The following is a 17,853-nucleotide window of genomic DNA, read 5'->3' as shown; positions in this document are numbered from 1 at the left end:
GCTACCATCTTCAATATTTCATATCGATTCTGATATCGAGATGTTCTGGGTAGTTTGCCGCGCTGCACCGCGAACCGTACATTTAGGCGTCTGTGTTCCCGTAAGGATGCTTACAATAGTGTTAAATTTGCTGGAAAAGTCGGGGCAGCCCGACTTTCCCCGCAAATTTAACAATGGTATAAGCATCCTTACGGGAACACATCAGAATGCCGACATAGTTCTGTTTGGCGATTTGAATTATCCTAATTTAGACTGGCGTAACTATTTAACTTTAACAAGCAACCCAGAAGCAACCAGATTTATTATAGTTTGTCTTAACTTTAACCTCTCGCAGCTAATATCTGAACCAACGCATGTTACGCAGAACTCGGCAAACATTTTAGATTTTATACTAACCAACAATCATGGCAGCATGTCATCTATAACATATCTCAGGGAGATTAGGGACCACAAGGTTGTCTATGCAACTTTAACTTCGTTCCGCTAACACGTGAAATTTATTTAAAAAAAAAACGTTCGTCTTTACGGCAAGGCCAATTACGAAACAATTAATAGTGAACTAATCAGGTTTTTTCCTACATTCGAAACAGCTTTTTCAAAGCATTCTGTACAAGAAAATTGGTTTCTTTTCAAGAACAAAGTACGTGAATTAATTGAGAAATATATACTGGTATGTAGCTTCCGCGCTATTAAAGACAAGCCATGGTGCTATCAATCGCTAAACCAACTAGAGAATAAGAAAAACGTTATTTCCGAGCAGAAAAACAACGACAGAGCGCAAGTATGTGGAGCAAATACTATTCAGCGGAAACCGAATACCTCGCCGCAATACGCAATGCTAACTACAACTTTTTTTCACAATAATATTTCTAACATGTTATCACGTAGTACGCAACCGTTTTGGCGCGTGGTGAACCCGGAACGCAAACATACAATTACACTTGCTGACGAACAGACTCAGGTTGTAGGTGACGCAGAAAGCGCAAACGCATTCAACATCGCTTTGCAAGTGCAACATCGCTTCCCTGATAACTTGTAGGGCTCCGTGTTTTCGGATAAATCCGAAAAAATCCGATAAACACTCGCCGGTAAAATTTTTAACAATTTGGATTTATCCGATAAACTCCGATTTTAACGGGGAATATCAGCCTGTTCTATTATATACCGAAAGGGCATGTTCTAAGCAGTCATTGATACATCGGCCGGTTTGGCCGATATAAACTTTACCTCACGTCAACAGTATCTCGTAGACCACACCCATCGCACATTTAACAAAGGGCTTGTCGCGCATAGAGCGAGAGACGTAAGACCGCTCAACGACTGTCGCAGACCTTTGTGAACCTGTCGCTGAAATATGTATATAGACAGTTCAGAGGAACCTTTTCGATGCACTCCAGTACACCAGTGAATCGTTTTGGTAGTGTTCAAATTGTGAATCTAAATGTGAAGCATGAGTTACCCCGCGCGTTCGAAACCTATGCGCCGATTTTTAAGTGAGTGTTCCTTGAAACTCACGACATGAGCGAACTAATGGGGGATTTTGTGAACTATCAGAGCTAATTAATCAGTAACATTGCTGAACCTCTGTCACTTTGGAGACTTCACACAATCCAATGGTCAGTGCTTTCTCGCTGCGGGCTGAGTCTTCTAGCGCAAACGTTGAAAGGACATTTTCAAAGCTGATACTCATCAATAGAAAGGAACGTGCTTCCATCACTGGCAGCAACCTCGTAAAGTATGCTTGTGTCTATTACAAGCTTTAAGCTTGTAATACGCACAAACGTAGGTGTTTTGTATTCAAATATTTGTACTTGTGTGTATATGTGTTTGTGCATTCACACCTTCCAGCCAACAAAAATACGCTTCGTGTGTTCTGACGTTTTCGTGTTCAGATATCATTTCACCTAAGATTTTGGAGTATTGAGAATAATGCAAAAATTCACTCCGGATTTCGGAGAATTGGAGAATTGAGGATTTACGAGAAATAAACCCTGTTAAACACCGAATTTGTGCCAGGAAATAAACTCCGAAAAACACCCTCCGAATTTCAAGAAAAGTTAACTCCGAAAACACGGAGCCCTACTTATAGGTGTGACTTGCCTTCTTCCTTGCAAATAACTACCACCAGAGAACTAACTATGCCCGAGATTGTATTTTCCACAAATGGTCTATTATCTCAAATGGAACATCTCAAGATCACATCCTCAGCTGGCTTCGATGAAATTAATTCGAAGTTTTTACTAAATACCAAGGACATTTCTGCAAACTACCTGTGTCTTTTGTATTGTCAGTCTCTTTCGACAGGTCAAATACCTGATGATTGGAAAAAGGGAAAGGTCATTCCCATCCATAAATCAGGTAATACACAGTCAGCATTGAACTATCGTCCAATATCATAACAAGTATACCGTGTAAAATCATGGAACATGTCATTTATTCACAAATCATGAACTTCCTAGAGTCGAACAATTTAATTCTTCACAGCATGGTTTTCGCCAAGGTTTTACCTGTGAAACTCAGCTTCATGATTTACATGTAAATTTCGACCATAATCAACAAACTGATGCCGTCTTGGATTTTGCGAAGGCTTTTGATAAAGTGTCTCATCAGCTTCTTTTAATTAAACTTTCTGGTTCACCCTCTTGTTCATAACTGGATTGAAGCTTTTCTGAGCAATCGTTCCCAATCTGTCTTTGTTAATGACCACATCTCTAACGCTCTCCCAGCAACGTCCGGTGTCCCCCAGGGGTCAGTACTGCGGCCCCTGTTGTTCCTAATATACATAAGTGACTTGCCTTTACATGTGACATGTCAGATCCGTATTTTTGCGGATGACTGCGTCACTTATCGTACTATCACTAATCCTTCTGAGCAGCAAGGTCTTCAAAATGATATTAACTGTATTCAAGCATGGTGTGACCAGTGGCTCATGACACACAACCCCACTAAATGTAAATCAGTATCTTTTTTGCCTCGTCGTAACCCCCATCTTTTTCTTACGCTCTCGGTGACCTTAATGTTGAGAGTGTCGAAACATATAAGTACTTAGGAGTAACATTGTCATGTGATCTAACATGGTGCGCACATATCACTAACATAGTATCGTCTGCTAATAAATCACTCAGCTTTCTGAAACATCATTTACGTCACGCTCCTGCACATTTAAAGTTGCTGACTTACAAATCCATCATCAGACAAAAACTTCAGTACACCGCTGCCATCTGGAGCCTGCATCAGGTGTACCTTATAAATACACTTGAAGCACTGCAAAATCGAGCAGCCCGATTTATCAATTCATTCTATTCGTATCACACCAGTGTATCATACTTAAAAGTAGAATCATCTTTAATCCCTCTCGCGCACCACCGCCGCATCGCATCTCTAACCCTGTTCCATAAGTTTCATTACAGCACCCGTGACCGTCCAAGTTTTATCATCCCACCAGCCCGCATATCTTTTCGTGCCGGCCATGCCCTTAGAGTCACCCGGTCACGCAGCCGCACTGCTACATTCTCCGCGTCCTTTTTCCCACGCGCAACATCCGATTGGAATGACAGCATTGCCGCTATCACCTGCCCAACACTACTTCTTCAAAATGTTACGGACTACCTGTCGCGGAATTAACATGTGGTTACCTTTGTCAATTTTTTTCCCTTTGTATATTCACCCCTTATGTAGCAGCCCCCAGAGGAATCCTTAAGGTAATAAAATGAAAGGAAATGCAACCACATTTCAAAATATACTGTATTATCAGTCAGGGGCATCCATACGCTACATAGAAGGAGGGGCAGGAAAAAGAAGAAAGGAAAGGCAGGGAAGTTAACCAGACGCACATCTGGTTTGCTACCCTACGTGGGGGAAGGAGTTTAAAGGGGTGAAAAGAAAGAAAAGAGAGAGAGGGAAGAAAGCACTCTCAGTGGGAGCACGTGCGGTTGTCTAACACTTCACAATCAGTCACTGAAGCCGTTGTTAAACGAGCTCCTGTCTTATAATATGGCATGAAAAAACGTTTCCTGCACAAATTACTTTACAAGCGTCATGTTTAGCAGCTCATCTGGTAACCTACGGTTTATAAGTACACGAATTTTGTGCTTGAAATGCGTTTTCTGGCCAGTAATGTGGTGCATCTTTCTTTTCAATCGTAGTGCCCATACTTTGCGAATTTGCGCATGTTTGTTGTTTGTTTGACTTTTCATTGTATACTTAGATTTTTTAAATGTTGCCAATTGAAAATAAAGAATATTTCTTACTGCATTAGCGATGAAATGTTCGAGAAATGTTAATGTATTGGAAGATCCTTGTAAAGTTCATGAACATCTCTGTAATCGGATTTTGTGTGTTTGTATTGTATCAGCATGTTTCTAGAAATTTTACTCAGCTTGTTTTGTGACTGTTTGATCAATAAAAATGTTGATCTTTTAAGAAAAGGATGTTTCATTCGAGTGACTCGGCGACTAAACATCAAATCCAATTCACCAAGTATAAGTGCAGGAGCTGCTTATGACGGAATCAAATATCCCTGACATGTAAGTGTCGCGAGTCGCTTCTGATATGACGATGACACTACATCGCGAGTGCTTTCACACAATTGGGAGGAGTACCAGCACTCAGTTCTGAAGGTGTACAATCACTCGGTTAGGAGGAGTACAAGCACTCTGAGGGAGGAGAAGCACTCGGTTTGGGAGAGTACTTATACTCATGTGGGGTGGTGTACAAGCACTCTGTTAGGAGGAGTACAAGCACTCTGTTAGGAGGAGTACAAGCACTCTGTTTGGGGAAGTAGAAGCGCTCGGTCCGGGGAGGGAGGAGGAGGAGGAGAGAAAGAGAAGGCAGGGATGTTAACCAGAAATGCGTCTGGTTGGCTACCCTACTCTGGGGGACGGGAAAGAGGGAATAGAAAGATGAGATAGAGAGAGGAGGGGGGGGGAGACGGTGAGCTCACGCACGCACGCGGAGGGCCTGAGCAATTCAAAGGCGTTCACATAGGCCAGTCGTCCTGAAGTAAGACAACAGTGCCTTCACAGCTTTTTGGGCTGACGAGCTATGGGGACGGTCTTCAAGGAGCACCTGCACGGACAACGGTCGATCGTCAAGTCGTCGCAATGCGTTCGATAAAGTTTCTCTTTCCGACTGAAATCAATCACAGTGACACAATAAATGTTCTATGTTCTCTTCGCTGCCGCAGACGTCGCACGTGGCACTTTCGGTCATTCCAATCAAAGCACAGTACGCCTTCGTCGGTCCGGGGGAGTACTAATACTCTTTTGGGGTGGAGTATTCGCACTCTGGAAAAGTTCTAGCACTTTGTTTAGGAAGAGTACTCCTCAACTCTGTACGGGAGAGTTGCTGTATCCCTCCGAGATGGAGGCGTTTTACTCTGGAAAAGGGAGTGAAATATAGGACAAGCAGATACTCCCTCAAAGAAAGTTCCTGGAACTCTGTTTTTATTGTGGTGTAGTATGAGGGATAACGCGCCGCGCTCCTCATAGGTTTGGCTGTCGGCGCTGATTAAAAACAGCGCGTGGGAGCCCTCCTGGCCACTTCTGTAAGTACTCTCCGAACGACGGAAGTTTCTTACTGTCAAAATAATAATCTTGGGCAAACAGAGAGCGCAGAATAGTTTACAGTGCTATCTCCTTACCGAATACGTACAGTGAACGCCCATTGCGCGCGTTCGACGCGATGGAGTCTCCCGAACCAGCTTCTTGCGTGAAAGGTAAGCAGTCGCTGAGAGCAGACTATGTGAAATATGCTCTTATAGTGTGCTGTCCGTATAACCAAATGGAGCATTACAGAATGAAGCTTGAATACACCAATCGCACGGACTTGCAGTGACTGTCTGCGCGTCTGCATGCATGTCCGCGCACAATGTTTCGCTTTCGCTGCGTGCGCTTTTTCGCACCGTGCCGTGAACTTTAGGCCGCAGCATATGAACATGTGACAGTACACAAGCAACCATTGTGGCGTAAATGTTATAAGAGCTGTTCAAACATAATTTTGTTATTACTAGGGGCTTCGATGCTGTACGGCGACTCGTGATGTCCCATCGCGACGATTCAATATTTTTTTTTCTTATAAACTCTTGGACGTTTCAGTATCGTTATTTCTCAAGTTGCGTCGCACTGTATGTTTATCGGGCTTGTGATCGAGGAATTTCCCGCAGCTTCCTTTTGTTAATCCAGTACATTCACGGTTTGGTGCTAACAAACATGAGCATATGTCATGCCTTTTAACAGCGAAGCTGTTTAAGCCAGCCTTATTTAGTGGTTCGTATCAAGAAACTATCATCATCAGCAATGAAGTAGACATAAAAGAAGATAAACTTTCTTGGCGAGGCGGTGTTCGAACCCGCGTACCCAGGGTCCCAAGGCAAGCGTCGTAACCACTAGGCAATACAGCCACGCTTGGAGAATATGCATTTGTGCGTACCGTATGATTGCTTTGGAGTGTGGTCATCTTCGTCCACAGCTGGCGCGTTCGCACGCGCTCGTGCCAATGCTCTGCGAGATGAAGAGGTTTTGCGCGTTATGCTCGGGCGAGAGATAAGGAAAATGAGAGCGAGAGAGAGAGAGAGAGACGTATTCATGGAGTGGGTCTGCTGGAACGCGTTGTCGGCATCGGTAACGCGGTGTCGGTGTTGCAAGCTGCGTTATGGAACGCGCAGTGACGGCCGTAAGTCCGTGAGAAAGAGAGAGAAAGACACGCATTCACGGAGCGGGTCTGCTGGAACGCGGTGTCGGCATGAGAACGCGGTGTCGGTGTTGCAAGCTGCGCTAAGCAACGCGCAATGATGGCCGTAAGTCCGAGACGCGCGAAAAGACATGATCATCATCATGAGTAATAAGATAAAATGTACGCACGCACTTCTGGGAAATCGCCCAGATTCGCTGCTTCAAGCCTTGCGCGGCCGAGCACAAGGTTAAGCGTTTTTTTTTAAATGTGCTTCTTACCGTTCCCTTTCCGTTCTGGTGACCTTGCTGGTGTCTAGAATCAACAAGTTCATAAACCAAATCTTCATGACATTAGCCAGGCACCGCTTGCGGGCGAGCTTGTAAGTGCGCGCTTTCTGCTACTCACCGAACATCGCACCCCCAACCCCGTAGCAGAAATCTTCCTCGCGGAAGTGCTTGCTACACACCCGTGTTGTAGCCGATGGCTGCTTGCCGATTCTAAGTTTCGCAACCCAAGCTACACGGAGCTTCTTGGCCTGCGGGCACGTGACACCGGGATTCGTTGCGTACGCGTCCGCCACTGCGGTACCGAGCCTACCATGTCGGACGCCTTCGAACGCAGCCACTACCTGTTATAGTGCTTTCAAGTGTTGTCAAGCCGACACCCGAAGTGGGAAAGCATCCCCACTTAATCAGAATCATAGTGCAGGTGGGCCTTTCAGCAGGCTTCGGCGCTTGTGAACCAGACGACGCGGCCGCTGTGTCCACGTGATCCCTCATACCACGGCACGCCGACGGTGGCACCAGCTTTTCCAGTGGTTGAGCTCGCCCCTAATATAACGGAGCTTGTTCTGATACATGATGTTATTTCAGTGCGCGATATCTTGTAATTGAAAAGTGCCACATGACGCGAGCTTTAACTACAGTTTATGGCGCAACAGAGTGCTTCATTTGGGTTGTAAACATAACAGCGGCCCAATGACGTCTTTGGCAGCCACCAACATTTCCTAGTCTTTTGCAGATTTTAGGGTTTCGCGGCCTTGCAGATTTTAGGGTTTCGAGCACGAATAAGCGACCCTTTCCTTTTTTTCTTTTTTTTTGTTAATGCCGTAGTGGCGCACAAAGGAATCGAGAGCCATCGGAGGAAAAAAAAAAGAACCACTTATTTGCCGGACACATTGCTGCATGAGGTGGCATTGTGTAGCCAATAGTAGCCCACGTTCAGCGCCAGACCGTAGGGGCATCTGCGTTATGCCTATGTTGCCAGCATTCCTGTAGCAACATAATTACTGAAATATTGTTCGTGCCTGTTTCATAAAAATAAACTGCTCAAGAGTGCAGGATTGGTTACTTATTTTGCTCCCCCTGTGTCTGGCTTTTAAAATAATGAATCATTGCGGCTAGGCTGGACTGAACTCACCTTTATTCCTGGCGACCCCGGGAATCCTGGTGGGCCTGGGCGCCCGACAGCACCCTGAAGGATTGCACGTGCACGTTAATCGCAAAATTAATCACACAGATCACAAAAATAATTCATTGCCTGGACGTTGGCTGTTATAGTGTCATTGGATGATGCGTAATTACACGCGTTTGCATCCATACATGAGACGTATGCAACGAATAAATTAGGCATAGGGCCTGATTTCACAATGCGTCAGTATTACGATCACCTAATGATTGTCTCACTAAAGCTTAGAACGAAAGAAAGTTGAACCAGTTGGTTCATGTTTGAAGAAGCGGTGTTTATAAGTTTCCTTCTTCTTGCATCCGTGCTTGCATTTCTAAAATGGCTCACTGTAGCGTTAGCTATGATTTTGCTAGATTTAGCACATTGGCGAATTAAAAAGCGTGGATGCAGAAAAGACGCAAAAAGAAAATCAGTGTAGACTTTGAATTTTCCCGACAGTGCCCGCGAGCTAGTTTAGCGGTTAACTCTAATAACTTCCAGTGGGCATCATCGCAATGCATTTTTCATCAACAACTCTGTCATATCGGTAAAATGCAATAAGGTAATGTTTTAGTGCTTTTTTTTCATCTTGCTTTGGTGAATATAAGGGGCCAACATAATTTCTTTTAGTCTTTCCGCAGAGCTCTCAATGCAAAAGTAAAAGCACCTCAAAAGCATTGCCCCGCACCGAATGGCTTCTTGGCGCTCAGAAGGCGAAAGCTTACCGTTGGTCCTGGTGGCCCAGGCAGACCATCAATTCCTCGTATTCCCTGCATTAGATACGCAACCATTAGGCAACTTGCGATAGTTGAAAGACAGGTTCCATGAGCATGGCTTTCCAGAAGCGAAGAAACTAATAGTTTTGCATGACGCTTTCTTATATTTACAGAGACTTCGAGGTTACTTTACATGTTTTACGTACAACTAAATTTCGCAATCAACGGCGAAGAGAAAAATTCGCGCAGTATTAAAACGCGTTATTTTCCTATATTTCGATCAGCAATGTGCGCCGTGCATTACCGAGAAAACGCTTGCGGCTCGCAGGACGGATCACTATGGAAGGTATTTTTCTTGAAGCAAAGTAGAAACCGAATCAGTGGAAGATAAATAAGGAGAGAGATAGAGAAGCGCCAGCTTTTTACTACAAGACAGTTAACGAAAGCCAAACCCCCAACGTGCCGTGGAGAGAATGCGTGACCTGGAAACGCAACATCATGCCATCTGTCTCTCGAAAAAGCCCGTTTCTGAAGGAAGCAACCTAACAGATGTATCGCTCACCCGAGCTGACCCTTTATTTCTGATAATACCCTCGCGGTTTGATCTCTGTCCTTGCATCTGCTCTTAGTTGGCTCAAAATCAAGCAAACATAGGTAGGCTTTGCAATGCACGCCGTCTGCTTGACCAGTGCAGTTAGCCCCCATCTGGTCAGTATTGACGCGTCTCGTTTGCGCAACGCAGCACTGGCCGCTGCTCAGGAGAATTTCACAGACAACGCCCGTGGCGCAACGCCTGAAACATTTTGCATGCCTGGCACTGCTGATCGCGAGAAATTCGGGGGCACAACATGTTGCCAGCGGACAGCTAGACTCCCATATCTGGTAACCAGCTAGCTTAATGTTATGGCTAACCATGTGCATATAAGGCACCGCCTTTGATATTCTAGTGTCAATTTCTTTCACAGATGTGCTCCCCTTTTCGGCACTGATCTGTAGCTTCTGTAACAGGGGCTCAACCACAGCATGCAAAACCGAGCTACGGTAGCCAGATTTCATAAGTTATTCAACTGGTTGCCAAACATACCTGCATTAACATGCGTGTATGCCATGCGCACCGCGGACAATGCACAGCAATGCCACGCTTAACAAAGTATAAGTAAGCTATGGTTGTACGTAAGAGCACAGAGAAGCTGATTCCACGCCAACTGTCCCAACCGTGGCGCTCGACCAATATTCATTTCCATCAAAAATTATAGAAAAAAGTGCGGGTCCATAAGCATTAGTTTCACAGTAGTTTCCCAATATATTTTGAGCGGAAAAAAGACTTTTTGGGCACGTGAGGGTCATTTACGAAACGGCGGAAAACAAGGTGCGAAACAAAATATGCCAGAAATTGACCATCGGGCGCATTCTTTGAAAATTTGCGTTTTTGCATTGTCTGAACATACAACACATTTATGTTCTTTAGCTCTTAACACCGCAGTAAAAATGCGCAAGTTATGGTGTCTTGCGGAAAACTTACAGCAAAAGTAGTCAGAGAAGCAAAACCTGGAATTATTTTTATAGAACTGTTCCTAAAACGTGCTAAACTTTATTTTCGCCGCTGTGCTGCGCACAGGCTCTAAAATAAAGCCGTGAATATTGCACTACGCTTATTTTGACCTATTTTCGATATCGGTAACACACTAAGGTGGACCATGAAGAAATACTCGTAAGAGCGCATATAATTTAGAAGCATAACTACTTTCGCAAAGGAAATTTTAATGGAAGTAATTTGCATTATCGCCGAAGAAAGAAAATGGTGAATTTGAGTCTCCGGAATGGAATATTTTGGTTCGCACTTCGACTTGATCTCATCACATATTGGCGGGAAATTCAAACCAGGTTGGTGCAGATGGTGGCGTGTGCGAAAGAAAGCTGTGATCACCCAAATTTCGTAAGAATTTTAATTCTGAAGATATGCCTACCTAAGGTGTATCGACATTGCGCACTTCCGTCCTACTGGAAGTATACGTAGGCCTACGCGTGAAGGGGTAAAGCGGGCCACGAATCACTTTCGCATGAGCGGCAACTGGCAGCGCCACTTGCACAACACAGGTTCAGTCACCGTGAAATCAGCGAAAAAAGACGAACGCATTTAGTGAATCTTATTGATAGGCAGCTGTATTGAGCATATTTCACTAGTTCCGTGATATTGTTACGTGGAGGCAAACACAACAGGAAAACGTATTTACGGTATATTTAAAAGGCGATCAAGTGTTCAACCTTATGGTCTAGAGCACGCGCCAGATCATCAGCGTCTTCTTCATCGACACTCCTCTTGAAGAATAGTACCATGACATGACCCCCGGCTGCTCAAGCACCGTCAAGGTGCTTGCTATGGTGCGGGCGAGTGGCAAGGTTTAAGGCGGGATACGTGGACAACCTTAGTAGGTGGTGAAACAGTTGGAAAGGAAGACTCGAGCGGGCCAATCTTATACGTGACGTCTGTTACACGGCGTATGACACGGTAGGGTCCGGAGTACCGCGAAAGCAATTTTTCGGAGAGTCCAACACGCTGAGTCGGAGTCCATAGGAGCACAAGGGCACCCGGAGTATAGATAAAGTCGCGATGACGGGAGTCATAGCGGTGCTTCTGGTGGCCTTGTGATGTAGTAAGGCAATGGCGAGCAATTTGGCATGCCTCATCATCTCGGGAAATGGCATCGCGAGCGTACTCAATTGGCAAATGAACGGCATCAGGGATGATAGGGTCACGGCCAAACAGAAGATAAAAGGGTAAAAAACCAGCAGTATCATGACGGGAGGAATTGTAGGTGAATGTAACGAAGGGCAATGCAACATCTGAATCTTGATGATCGGAGGAGACATACAAAAAAAAAAAAAGCATATCAGCTAGCGTCCGGTTGAAGCGCTCAGTCAAGCCGTTGGTTTGCGGGTTGTAAGCCGTCGTAAATTTGTGTTTTGTTGCGCAGGAGCGAATCAAGTCATCGATATATAACTCTGGAGGGAAAGTGGCAACCACGGTCGGTGAGGAGTTTACGAGGGGCTTCGTGATGTAAGATGACATCATGTAGCAGGAAATCAGCGACGTCCGTAGCACAACTGGTAGGGAGAGCGCGTGTAATTGCGTATCGGGTGGTGTGATCCGTAGCAACGGCAATCCATTTCTTTCCACAAGTAGAGGCAGGAAATGAACCAAGGAGGTCAAGGCCAGTTCGGAAGAAGGGGTCAGATGGGACGTCAAGGGGCTGAAGGAGGCCAGCAGTAGGTGGTTTCTTTAGACGTTGGCAGGGTTCACAAGCAGTTACGTAGCGACGAACAGAGCGGCAAAGACCGGGCCAAAAGAAACGACGCCAAACGTGGTAATAGGTCCGGGAAACTCCAAGGTGACGAGTGGTCGAGGCGTCATGTAGCTGGCCGAGAACGCTCAAACGCAGATGCGTAGGAACGACGAGCAACAGTTCGCGTCCATCTGGGTGGACCTTGTAGCAATGATATCGCGAAGGACATACATCCTCTCGTCGAAGTGCGATTGTTTGCGGACGATATTGTGTTATTTTGTCGCAAAAAAGCCTGCAAGACCAGGTCCTGTTGAATGACTCTTTGAAAGTGGTATATGACTGGTGTGTAAAGTGCAACATGCAGATCAATTATCAAAAGTCTACATTTATGAATGTGTTAAAGAAGAAGACGCCATTTGTGTTCCCGTACATAATTAACACAGAAATAAAACGTTCTAGTAATAAAATATTTAGGAATTACGATTTCTCATGACATGAACTGGAGTGATCATGTACAAAATATATGAGGACCAGCCCAACGAAAACTTGGATTCCGATGGCGAAAACTAAAAGATGCACAACCGGATGTCAAACTAAAAGCATATTGTAGACGACATGGACCACGAGAAGACAGCGTTTGTAACTCCGGATGGCCTATACCAATTCAAAGTCCTGCCTTTCGGCTTGTGTAATGCCCCAGCCACGTTCGAACGTGTGATGGACGCACTTCTGCATGGACTCAAGTGGTCCATCTGTCTTTGTTACCTAGATGACGTCATCGTTTTCGCTCCTACGTTTGTCACACACCTCGAGCGCCTTTCATTACTTCTTTCTGTTTTTTGAAATGCTGACCTCCAGCTTAATTCGTCAGAGTGTCACTTCGGTCACCGCCAAATCACTATCTTTGGCCATCTTATTGACTCATCTAGTGTGCGCCCAGGCCCAAAAAAAGTGCGGGCTGTGAAGAATTTCCCCGTACCGACCAGCGCCAAGGATGTACGGAGCTTTGTGGGCCTGTGTTCTTACTTCCGCTGCTTTGTTCACAACTTTGCGGAAGTCGCCCGACCTCTTACTGCGCTTCTGAAAGCTTATGCTTCATTTTCCTGGGGCCCTGAGCAAGCGACCGTCTTTTCAAAGCTCATCTCCCTGTTGACATCTTCACCTACTTTGGCGCACTTCGACGCGTCTGTGCCTACTGAATTCCGCACTGACGCCAGTGGTCATGGAATCGATGCCATATTGTCTCAGCGTCAGCGAGGGAATGACCGTGTGCTTGCATACGCAAGTCGCTTGCTTTCTGCTGCTGAACGCAACTATTCTATCACCGAGCGAGAGTGCCTTGCACTTGTCTGGGCCGTCGGAAAATTTCGTTCATACTTATACGGTCGGCAATTTAGAGTCACTACAGACCACCACGCGCTGTGCTGACTCTCTTCCGTGAAGGACCCTACAGGACGCCTCGGTCACTGGGCATTCAGGAGTACCCGTACACCGTGGCCTACAAGTCGGGTCGTTTACACCAAGATGCCGACTGTCTGTCACGTCATCCTGTCGACCCTCCGGATATTTTTGCGACCGACACTCCTGTTCCTTCGCTCTCTGCATTCGCTGACCTCGCCACTGAGCAGCGCCGTGACCCCTACATGCCTGACGTCATGGACAAGCTCGCGTCTGCGCCGTCCAACCCCTCCCTTCGAATGTTTCTCCCCCAGGACGGCAAGCTGTATCGGCGCAGCATGCACCCTAGTGGTCCCGAGGTGCTGTTTGTCGTTCCCCGCCATCTGCGTGCCACCATTCTCTCTCAGTTACACGATGTACCCACGGCTGGTCACGTTGGCGTCTCTCGCACGTACGATCGTGTACGATCTATACCGATCCGTCAACCGCTACGTCGCATCTTGCGAGTTATGTCAGCGCCGCAAAAAGCCACCTCTACTCCCTGCTGGTCGCCTTCAACCTATCGACGTGCCATCCGAACCGTTCTTTCGCGTTGGATGAGACCTGCTTGAACCTTTTCCTATATCTGCATCCGGCAAAAAGTGGATTGCTGTCGCTGCCGACTATGGAACTCTGTACACGATCACCAAAGCTCTTCAGACATCCTGCGCCACCAACGTTGGTGAGTTTCTTTTGCACGACATCAGCCTTCATCACGGCGCTCCTCGTCAACTTCTTACAGACCGCGTCCGGTATTTCCTCTCCCGAGTTGTGGACGACCTACTCCGTTCCTGCGCCACCAAGCTCAAGCTCACTACTGCCTACAATCCGCAGCCGAACGGGCTTACTGAGCGCCTTAATCGCACCATCACAGACATGGTATCAATATAGGTTTCCGATGACCACCGTGACTGGGACAATGCTCTCCCCTTCGTCACTTTCACGTACAATTCGTCGCGTCACGACACAGCGGGTTACTCACCATTTTATCTATTGTACGGCCGCGACCCCGCATTGCCTTTCGACACCGTCCTGCCCATCGCTCAGGATTCTACGTCGGAATACGCCCGAGACGTCATTGCCACAGCCGAACAGGCACGTCAAGTTGCTCATCGTCGCCTTTCTATTTCCCAGAACAAGCAGAAGAGCACGTATGACAGTCGCCACCATGACGCTAATTTCCTTCCCGGCGACCTTGTCCTTCTATGGTCTCCTAGGCGCCGCGTTGGCCTATCAGAAAAGCTAATGTCGTGCTACGCTGGTCCGTACCGGGTCCTCCGCCAGGTCACAGCCGTAACATACGAACGTACGACTCCCGCTTGCTCTGCCCAGTCTCCCCGTGACGTCGTGCATGTAGGCCGCCTCCACCAGCTCGTGCCTTTCTTCTTCCACCTTGTTCCCAGCGTTGTAACAATATAAACCAATGGTAAAACCAACTCTGGAATACGCAGGTATAATTTGGGATCCAAATCAGAAATATCTCATTGACAAGCTTGAGCGTGTTCAGAGAATGGCAGTGAGGTTTGTATTTTCCTGTTACCGAAGAACGCAGTCCGTAACAGAACTTGTTGCACGTGCAGAGCTAACAACTTTGGCTGTTCGTAGAAAAATTGCTTGGCTCAAGTATATTTACGAGCTCTATCACAATGCATTCAATTTGAATTCCGGCTTATACTTGCAGCCGCCCGGTAGACGGTCATCACGTACTAACCATCTCTTTACAGTTATGTCCTACGTGCCAAGACTTGACGTCTATAAATATTCGGTTCTGCCTAAAACAATTATTGAATGGAATAACCTTGACTGACGCATATTCGATAATACTTGTTCATTATAAACTTTTAAAAAAGAGCTGGAACTGTGCTGTATTGATTGAATGTACTCTTCGCACCCTGCAACAGCCCGGAAGGGCTAACAGTATTCGAAAATAAAAATAAAATAAAATAATATTGTGCCAGCTTAAGCACGAAAAGGCGAAGGGAAGGATTGGGCACTGCGGAATCTAGCTTCTGAATAAGCTCACTTAAAATGGGATCACGGCGCTGTTCATCACGGATGTGTCTTAAAGCGGAGAGCGAGAGTACACATGATCGGAGGCTTCAGGAGGATCCACTGGATTTCGGGTCAAACAGTCAGCGTCCCGGTACAATCAGCCAGATTTATAAGAAACAGAGTAAGTGTATTCTTGGGGGCCGCAGCGCCCAGCGACCAAGACGCCCAGTGGGATCCTTAAGAGACGAAAGCCAGAAATGTGCGTGGTGATCGGTAGTGACGGTCAAATGCTGGCCATGTATGTAGGCAGAATTTGCCCACCGCCCAAACGAGAGCAAGACACTCATTTTCCTTAGTAGAGTAGTTCTATTCGGCTAGGGAACGGAGACGGTTGGCATAAGCGATAACACGGGAATGCCCATTCTGATGCTGGACTAAAACAGCGCCGATTCCGTAGCCGCTGGCATCGATGCGGAGTTCTCTTGGAGCGGAGCCGTCGAAAGGAGCCAGAACAGGTGGTGTAGTGAGCGACGTGATGAGGGTAGAGAAGGCGGCAGCCTGCGCAGCACCCCCCCCCCCCCCAAAAAAAAAAAAAAGAAAAAAAAAACGAGACGGCTTTCTTAAGTTTGTGAGAGGGCGTGCGCTTTCCGCGAAATTCTTCACAAAACGACGAAAGTAGGAGCGCAGTCCCAGAAAGCTTCGAACTTCCTTTGTGCAAGTTGGAACGGGGTACTGCTGCACAGCTCGAACTTTGTCAAGGTCGGGGTGAATACCAGTTGAGTCTACGAGATGACCGAGCATGATGAGTTGCTGACGTCCGAAGTGGCAATTAGATGAATTAGGTTGCAGGCCGGCTTTGCGAAACACAGAGAGGACAGAAGAAAGTCGGTCGAGATGCGTTTCAAATGTTGGTGAAAATACAATGAGGTCATCAAAATAACACAGGCAAATGGACAATTTAAAACCGTGTAAGAGGGTGTCCATCATGTGTTCGAAGGTGGCTAGGGTGTTGCATAAGCCGAAGGGCATGACTTTAAACTGATAAAGGCTGCTAGGGGTAAGAAAAGCGGTCTTCTCACGGTCCATGTCATCAACGGCGATCTGCCGGTACCCTGACCGAAGGTCGATTGAAGCAAAATACTTGGCACCGTGAAGGCAATCCAGGGCGTCGTCTATGCGTGGGAGTGGGTACACGTCTTTTTTGGTGATCTAGCCCACGCAAAATCTACTACTGTTATCTTTCTTTTTAACAAGAACCACAGGAGAAGCCGAAGGGCTGCAGGACGGGTCGGTTATATCTTTGGCGAGCATCTTGTCGACCTTCTTTTGAATGATGCGGTGCTCCGCTGGAGATACGCGGTATGGCGGTCGGTGGATCGAATGGGCATCGCAAGTGTTTATGCGGTGCTTGACAGCGCAGGTTTCACCCAGAGGATGGTCAGAAAGGTCAAAGACGTCCCTATAAGAGAAGAGGATGCGAAGGCGATCGTCAGCGTGATGGGGTGAATGGTCTGGAGCGATCATTTTGTTCAGGTCGGGAGGAGACAGATCTGGTGAAGAACACGCGATAGCGGTGGTGTGCGAGCGGCCAGCATCAGGTGGAGACAAGGCCGAGATAACGTAGTCGTAGGAGGGCATCAACGTAGCGAGTGAAATGCCCTGGGGGAGCACTTGTGAGCACAGTCTGAAATTGACCACAGGAAGACAAGTAAGAATGTCCCGTTGAGTTATAACCTTGTGAGGAAAACCAAGACTGTGCGTCAACAGAACGTCGCTTATGGGAGCGAGCACATAGTCACCAACGGGTGGAGGGGGCGTCACAGCAACACAGGTCACAGCTTGCAACGGCATGCGGACGTGCTCAGCAGAACAGAGCCGACTCGTGATTGGTCCGGGTTGATCAATTGCACTTGTTAATTGTTAAGCTGTACAGTACCAGCGGAACAATCGATGAGGGCGGAGTGGGCGGACAAAAAGTCAAGACCGAGGATGACGTCATTGGAACAGCAGGCGATTACGGCGAACAAAAAAGAAGTTTGACGGCCAGCAAAACTGACACGTGTGGTACAGAGGCCAGCTACGGGAGACGTACTATACCGTCGGCCACACGTACAACACATGATGGGGCAGGGGTCATAACTTTCTTTAACTGATAGTGGAGGTGAGAGCTCATAACAGAAATATGGGCTCCGGTGTCAAAGCTCTAACAGGTAGATCATCCACTTCAACGTCGATGAGTTTCTGATTGGTAGGGAGCGTCAACAGAGGAATCGAAGGGCAGGTCCGAATAGCAGAGTCACCGCCAG

The 17,853-nt window shown here is 46.8% G+C and overlaps 1 protein-coding gene across 1 annotated transcript in view; it reads right to left on the bottom strand.

Annotated features, from left to right (window-relative positions):
• Positions 1-17,853, bottom strand: part of LOC119455318 (collagen alpha-1(I) chain) — a 694,093-nt gene that overhangs the window by 371,987 nt on the left and 304,253 nt on the right. Inside the window, exons 16-17 of the mRNA XM_037716715.2 lie at positions 8,844-8,888; positions 8,092-8,145 (exon numbers count right to left, since the gene is read on the bottom strand). Coding sequence (XP_037572643.2) covers positions 8,092-8,145; positions 8,844-8,888 — 99 coding nt within the window. The remainder of the gene's footprint in view (positions 1-8,091; positions 8,146-8,843; positions 8,889-17,853) is intronic.

This window comes from Dermacentor silvarum, chromosome 6 (assembly GCF_013339745.2).
Source record: "Dermacentor silvarum isolate Dsil-2018 chromosome 6, BIME_Dsil_1.4, whole genome shotgun sequence".
Taxonomy (NCBI): Eukaryota; Metazoa; Arthropoda; class Arachnida; order Ixodida; family Ixodidae; genus Dermacentor; species Dermacentor silvarum.
Note: the sequence above shows the minus strand (reverse complement) of the source record. Positions and strands in the feature narration are given on the sequence as shown.